Source organism: Fundulus heteroclitus, chromosome 11 (assembly GCF_011125445.2).
Source record: "Fundulus heteroclitus isolate FHET01 chromosome 11, MU-UCD_Fhet_4.1, whole genome shotgun sequence".
NCBI lineage: Eukaryota > Metazoa > Chordata > Actinopteri > Cyprinodontiformes > Fundulidae > Fundulus > Fundulus heteroclitus.
Window position 1 is genome coordinate 31,881,121 of NC_046371.1, and position 7,834 is coordinate 31,888,954.

The 7,834-nt window shown below is 41.2% G+C and overlaps 1 protein-coding gene across 6 annotated transcripts in view; it reads left to right on the top strand.

The window, feature by feature from the left end:
- The window catches only part of abr (ABR activator of RhoGEF and GTPase), a 156,380-nt gene extending 150,991 nt beyond the window's left edge, over nucleotides 1–5,389 (top strand). For 5 of the 6 annotated variants that reach the window (XM_012871244.3, XM_012871246.3, XM_021320845.2 and 2 more), the window contains 4 exons: nucleotides 897–1,031; nucleotides 1,126–1,231; nucleotides 1,957–2,110; nucleotides 3,969–4,058. In XM_012871244.3, coding sequence (XP_012726698.2) covers nucleotides 897–1,031; nucleotides 1,126–1,231; nucleotides 1,957–2,110; nucleotides 3,969–4,058 — 485 coding nt within the window. Of the gene's footprint in view, nucleotides 1–896; nucleotides 1,032–1,125; nucleotides 1,232–1,956; nucleotides 2,111–3,968 lie in introns of all 6 variants that reach the window. The other variant, XM_012871243.2, reaches the window with a different exon arrangement.
- Nucleotides 5,390–7,834: the final 2,445 nt, after the last annotated feature.

Genomic DNA, 7,834 nt, shown 5'->3' on the forward strand with positions numbered 1-7,834 from the left:
CATTTTGTTGGGCCAACATTACCATGTTATATTTCCTAGCTCCTTACCACCAAGTCTTAAACCACGAGGTCTAAATCCGTCTCCCTGACCTCACTATAAAACTGAGCCTTAACTCGAGCAAAAAATAGCTCCTTTTCTCCATATGGTCTAGATTTATAGTCACAAAGCACGCCGCCCTATAAGTACAGCCATTTCCTGTTTTTAGACCCCGCAGATGTTGCAATCCAAGGCTCCCATACATACCTGTTTAATATCATGACATTCACAAACAGTCTGTAATAGACAGACTACAGATCCTGGACAGCGTCAGTTTTTGATATTGGCAACATGTGCTACGGAGCGAGGAGCATGAGATCTCCAGGGAGGAGAAGTTCTGCTCGTTTTGTCCGTCTAGTCTGTGAGGAGCTCAGTGAGGGAAAATATGGCTGTGCACCACGGCCGTTAGCGAAGGGCTAAAGGGATATTTCTGGACTGATTAATCTAGTTCAGAATCTAAACCTGATCACCTGTAGACTGGATAATTCTTCACTGAGTGGAGATTGCAAAGAAACTTTGAGATCAGTGAAAAGTTGCCTGTAAAAAGTGTTTTTTTACGTTTTTTTTACGGGGGATGAACCCGTCTTGCAGTGAGGAGACATTAGGAGGAACAGCTGTCAACTGTTCAAGTCCTGTGTTCACTAACAGTCTCTCAGCTTCCCTCACAGCTGCTTTTTCTCCCTAAAATCTGACCGGCCAGCGTCTGGATCACCTTTGATTTTTTTGCGTCGGGACCTTGACCCCCGTCTGCGACTCACTGCAGAGGAAGGAGCAAAGAGAAAGCAGCTGTGCCTCTGAGCGACGGCGATGAAGCCGTGCGACCCGTCTCTAACCGCTCTGTCCTTGCGTGGGATCCGCAGATACCAAAGACATCCTGATGATGCTGAGTGACATGGACATCAACGCCATCGCAGGAACGCTCAAGCTGTATTTCAGGGAGCTGCCGGAGCCTCTTCTCACGGACCGTCTCTACCCGGCCTTCATGGAGGGCATAGGTGGGAGAATTTCCAGATCGGCTGCAGGAGATCCCTCTCAGAGTGAAAACGGCTGTCGGGACATAATTGGCCCTCTGCTTCCTGTCTGTTTCAGCTCTCTCAGACCCCGCAGCCAAGGAGAACTGCATGATGCACCTTCTGCGCTCTCTGCCCGACCCCAACCTCATGACCTTCCTCACTCTGCTGGAGCACCTCAAAAGGTACGCAAAAACCCCTCACACCATCAGCTTAGGTGAGGCCAGGGGTCACCAACCTGTACAAGCCCGTTTTTTTTTAGTTGCAATAGTTACAGAAGCATTAATAACAGTTACATCTTTATGAATATCCTCCATGGTCAGTTAGTTTTTATGTTTAAATTAAAAAAAAACTCTCTTCCATTTCTATTTAGTTTTTTTAATAAATGAATAATAAACTTTTACAAAAAGAAAATAATTTTTCCCGAGCTCCATATTCGTGGCAAATCACTAATATAGTGTCATCCTGCTGTGCAGGAAAACGAAAGAAAAAAAGGCTAAACCTGACGTTTTAATAATTGCTTTGCTAGGAGCTTTAATTTTTTTAGCCAAAGTTGTAGAGCAGGCGCTGAGCTGGGTTTTATTTTTACTATATTTCAGCTTTCTTTATACGTATTTTATACTCAAAATGCAAATGGGTGTGGGCTTTACCTTTGTTTGACTGACATTTCACATTTATAAACTCTTTTGAGTAACCTGAGCTGCTTTTAATTTCACCGATATAACATCTTCCCCTGGAACCACTAGCTCTTATTCCTCGATGACTTCCAGCTGTTTTACAACAGGGTTAAAATACAGATTGTGGTCTTACTGACTTTTTTTCCCCACATTCCTTGTTAATCCTCCATTTTTGCAGTTGCTGTCTGTCTTTGTGTCAACAACCTTTATTAAAATAAACGCTGTTCCTGCAGGGTGGCTGAGAAGGAGCCCATCAACAAGATGTCCCTCCATAACCTGGCCACCGTGTTCGGCCCCACCCTGCTCAGGCCCTCGGAGTCAGAAAGCGCCAAGAGCCAGCACATCACGTGCGCCTCCGACATCTGGTCACATGACGTCATGGCACAGGTAGGTTTCCCCCCGAAACGCCGATTTTTAGACCTGAACTCCTGAGGCTGGTGGAGGATGGGTACAAATTTTCATCTTAAGAAAAAAACTAAACATCTGAGGCACAATTTGCACTCTGGTTACTCCCTGATGCTCCTCTGGTCCTCCGTCAGTCATCGTGTTGATGGACACTAAGCAACAGCCCCTTAACGAGTGACTAAACACGCGTTTCCTCCGCTGCTGCACATGTTTTCTGGATTAGCTGGACTCCCACATTGCCCAGGGACCCCTCTCTGTGGGCCCTTCTCTCCCAGCTGTATTTAGCTTGTTCACCATCTATTTATCTCTTCTGACTGACGACTTTCATGGAGCAGAGGTCTTGCCTAAGCTGGATAAACAAGTTTGAAGTAAACACCATAAATAGGGCCGTGTGCACATGCAGCAGGTCTCTGCTGTCTGTAAAGGAAACAGTTTTGTCCTTAGCCTATACATGAGTAATCATACAAAGTGTTAAACTTGGAAGAAAGATGCTTCTCCAGCCTTTTTCCAAAATTTAAACTATATTGATTTTTTTTAACTATAGTTCTAAACTTCTCAAAAACATTTACGTGGATCATGTGGGATCATTTACACTTACCTGCACTGATGGCACTTGAGCTTTTCCACATTTCGTTACGTTGCAACCACAATGTGACCCACCGAGATAAAGTGGTGCAAAGCTGAGGTGTTGGGGCAAAACCTTTAAGGGTTTTTCTACAAATACAAATCTTTAAAGTGTGGCGTGCACACTCGTTCAGTTTGGCTACCAACAAATGGCTGAGAGAAACAGAAAATCTGCTAATTTTCCCTGGTAACTCTGGAGGTGCCGCAGAGATTCAAGGCTCAGGTGGGGAAATCTGTTGGCTGAACAGATATTAATCTTGTACTTTATCCTGCCTTCTGGGGAAAAAAACATTAAAAAAGCCTTAAGTTGTCTCATTTGAGCTTCATACCACACCTTGAAGTGGACAAAGCAAATACCAGGCCTAGGGTGCTCTAATCATAAAACACAGTTGTGGCAGAAGACTAACTGCACATCACCCTAAACACACCATGCCTTGGTGAAACAAAGTAGTGGCAGCGTCATGCTGTGGGAATAGTTTTTCTCAGCAGGAACAGGAACTATGGGTGGGACCAAATACAGGACAGTCCTGAAGGAAAACCTGTTAGAGGTTCCCAACGACCTGAGACCTTAAAATACAGGCAGAGCCGCAAAAGTATGGGATGGTTTACTTCCAGGTTCCCAAAGTTTAGTGCTCGAAAGCCGGGGTCTTCATTTCTGATTCAGCTTTCCTGAATCAGAAATGTGGGTCATCAGCAGGGCTGGCAGGTATGTGGACCAGGGTCGCATCTAAAGGTGGCAGGACACTGCCCCCTTGAGGACTGGACTTTGAGACCCCTGATTTAGAACAAGTTCATGTGTTAGAATGGAGCAAAGTCTAGATGTAAGTCCAGTGGGGTCTGTGACAAGACCTGATAATCGGTACTTTCCATTGATCTGCACTGAAGCTGTTCTGTGTTGAATCTGGTTAAAAAAAAAGACCTGTAGCTGCTGTGTTTATGGGTGGTTCTCCTAATAATTATTAGGACCACCGTCCTTAACAATTAGACTCTGCTTCTTGTTAGGCATGCCTATATTTTCAATAAAGCTCAGCTGATGCACAGATACCACCAATACGCAACAAGTATGGTCTCAATTCAATCCAATCATACAGATGGATTCAAAGACAGATCTATTTAGATAAAGAAATGAGTCCCAGTAAAATCTATTGTAAGTTTGTGTTTGTTATATAACAAATGGTTCAGAACCAATCCCTCCACCTGTCTCTGTCTCCCGTAGGTCCAGGTGCTGCTCTACTACCTGCAGCATCCCCCCATCTCCTTCGCCCAGCTGAAGCAGAACACACTCTACTTCTCCACTGACGTCTAAAGCCGCCGCCGCCCCTGAGGGCTCCACCCGGACACCAGGGGGGCAGAGAGACTCCATCCAAACCCACTCAGTACTCCTGCCTCAGCCCAGCTCCGCTCCCAGCAGGCAGCTCGTCTCTGCTGTCGCCCCTCACTCCTCCATCTGAACCCCACCTCCAATAATCCTGTGAAGAGAGGAAGCCAAACGCTCGGGGAGGTCCTGAAACACCTCCCATCAGCAACATGACCGGCCTCCCTGCATGGGAGCCCATTGAGAAACATCCAGACGGGTGGAGGGGGTCCCCAAAGACCACAGCCTGGTGCAGTGGCACAGGACAATAGCTCAGTTTTAGTTTCCTGATCAGAGGCATTCCAGAAAAACGGCATTTACGTGTTTTCTAATAACGTTCCTCATCTGTTTCTATTTCCATTTTGTTTTGTTTTTCTTCCTGGCTTTGTGCGTGTTGGTGTGTGAGTAGGACTGCGGACGTCGTCCACTGGCAGTGTGAGTATGTGTTAAAGGGACTAAACGAACCTTAGGCGGCTGGGAAGCCATTCCGAGAAACGGCAAGGATTGTGTCTCCTCACGAGGCCGAGGACGGTCTTCCCCACTGAGTCTTGGCCAAATTCGCCCTATTTATTTTAAAAATATATATATAATATTTGTGCCTGTACAGTTTTGTGCAACTAGAGATGTTCTCTAAGGAGTCTGTTTTTTGAAGTTTATCCAGGTAGTGATGTTTTTTGTTTGTTTTTTTTTTTAGTCGGATTTTCTCGCGCACCACGTCTGTGGTGGTGAACTGTTGTGAATGGATCACCAGGAAGTCCGCCGGTTCATTTCTGCTCACTTTGTAGACATGCAAGGGCACATGAGGGTTGATTGGAGGGTGGGGAGGGTTGATAATACAATAAATGGAACAGTTGGCTTTTTTTTTTTTTCCTTCTTCTTCTGCTTTCTCTTGCATTTCAAGCCTGTTCCAAGTGTGTTGCTGCACCAGTGTTATGTGTAGGATGATTTGTGTAGATGCCCTCGTTGCATGTTCAGCTTGTCAGTGACATCAGGCCAGGTAACACAAAGGTCGGTCATTTCTGCGCGAATAGACGTCATTCAAGGAAGAGACATCAACACAAATGCCAACCTTTCTGCTATTACGCCTACATATCTTAAGAAAATGCAAGCACTGCTAGTTGAGTAATATTTGATATTTTTAATATAAGAATAAAAAGAAATGAAAAACTGTTGTATTTTACTTCGGTTGAGAAGAATTTCAATATGCTGTAATATTGCGACTAAATGTCAATGTGAACTTTTTCCCTCTTTTTTAAGTAAAATAAAAACTATTGAAGCACTCAGCTTGTGTCTGTTTGACCTTCCTTTTGGTGATGTGGAGATGTATGGGTCCTGCTACAGATCTCCTGTTTCTATTCGAATGTTGCAGATCAAATTTATTTTAATATCAGACAAAGATAAGTGAGTAAAAATAATTTAGTAAAAGAGAAATTCAATCCATGCAGCGCTAACCCTTGTGAAAACATAAATGACTGAAATTAAACACGTTTGTAGCTCCACTCCCCACACCCAGGCCTGATCACTGCCAGATCTGCACAATCAAGGAATATCTGAACCTGTCTGACAGCATGAAGTAGGCTAATGTTTCTCAAACCACAACACCTCATGCTCCGATCTAAAGGAATTCAAAAAGAAGAGATACAAAACAGGACAACATCTAAAGCACTGCAGGCCACACTTGCCCCAGCTAAGGTACATGATCTGACAGAACGAGAGACTGGTAAGACGTGGCATCCATGGAAGAGTTTTAAAGCAAAAGAAACGCAGACTCGTCTCACACTGGCTGAAACAAAACAGAGAACATATCTACAGTCAAACATGGAGGTGTGATTTCCTGGGGGTGCTTTCCTGCTTCAGGACCTGGATGGAGCTGTGAATCCTGCTCTCTAGCAGGAAATCCTCAATATAGAGAATCTTTCTGACCACCAGTTTGTGACCTTAAGCACAAACACACTTCCAGCAAGATAATGATGTTCCACACTGCTCCCCCAAGTCCAGCTCCTTATGACTAAAAAAAAAAAAAAAAAACAGAACTTTTACAGTTCTAGAGTGGTCAAGTAAAAGTCTGGGTTTAAATCTAAATGAGATATTGTGGTGTGGCCTTAAACTGGCCGGTCATGAACAGGAAACAAAATTGTTAAAGCGGATCTGCAGACCAGAGAGACCTTAAACTTAGTTATAAATTAGCTTTAGGGGGGCAATTACTTTTTTACTGATTTTTTTTTTTTATCTCCACATGGGAAAGCAGTCCCCCTTGGTTTATTTCTTCCATACGTATTGGTGACCACTTCAGCAATCCTGCTCAACCGATGCAGCGGGTTGTAGATGGATTCTGCGCATGTGGCGCCCTCTAGCGGCCAATATGAATCAATGCTGAAAGCGATGATTCAGATGTGTGAACATGATTGCACAAGGGTTTTCTAATCATCAATTAGCCTTCTGAGCCAAAGAGCAAACACATTGTACCATTAGAACACTGGAGTGATAGTTGCTGGAAATGGGCCTCTATACACCTATGTAGATATTGCACCAAAAACCAGACATTTGCAGCTAGAATAGGCATTTACCCATTAGCAATGAATAGAGTGTATTCTGTAAGTTTAAGGACTAGTTTAAAGTTATCTTCATTGAAAAGTTACAGTGCTTTTCCTTCAAAAAGTAAGGACATTTCCAAAGTATGACCCCAACTTTTGAACGGTGAGTGTATATGTGTGTGTATATATAATATATATATCTATAGCTATATATATAATATATATATGTATTTTATATATGTGTGTAACTTTAGATATATATGTGTGTATTGATATATATTTATATATATGTTTTATTATTATTATATATATAATATTATTATATATATATATATATATATATAGTATATGTGTATATTTATATATATTGATATATATATATATGATTTTATTAGTGATATTATATGTCTATATTATATATAGTGTTTTATATATATATGTATGTATATTTTATATATTTATATATATATATATATATATATATATGTATTCATATATTTATATATATATATATATATATATATATATATATATATATATACACTAACGTTCAAAAGTTTGGGGTCACATTGAAATGTCCTTATTTTTTGAAGGAAAAGCACTGTACTTTTCAACTTTAAACTAGTCTTAACTTTAAAGAAATACACTCTATACATTGCTAATGTGGTAAATGAGTATTAAAGAGAAAGTTAGTAATTTGGGAAAAAAAGTCCTAGGACAAAAAAGTAAAAAAAAAAAAAGACAAAAGTGGAAGTATTATGAGAAAATGTCATATTATGAGAATTAATGGGGAACATTTCCAGAATAGTCACAGTTTGCAGAACTATTTTAGTCCTGGAGTAATAGGGCCAGCTTAGATTATTTAAATTATTTTTATTCTTTACGAGTATAAAGTCAGGAGAATGAAGCCGAAGGGATACAAAAATAAACTCTTAATATTACAAAAATAAAAATATTACGAATATAATATAAATTATGTCTATGGTGAATTCAGTAGCTCAGACATGATTCTGAACAGAGCGCACTTATCTATACATTTTGTGCGGTCTGATGGATAGGAATAGTACAGATCAGCTGTGCAGTGGAATAAATTGTTTAAAAAAAGTAGTAATTAAGCCTTTTTTTAAGAAAAAACTTGTGGTAACAGGATTGAACATAACTTTAGTAGGAGGGAGCCAGTCATAATTTGTAATT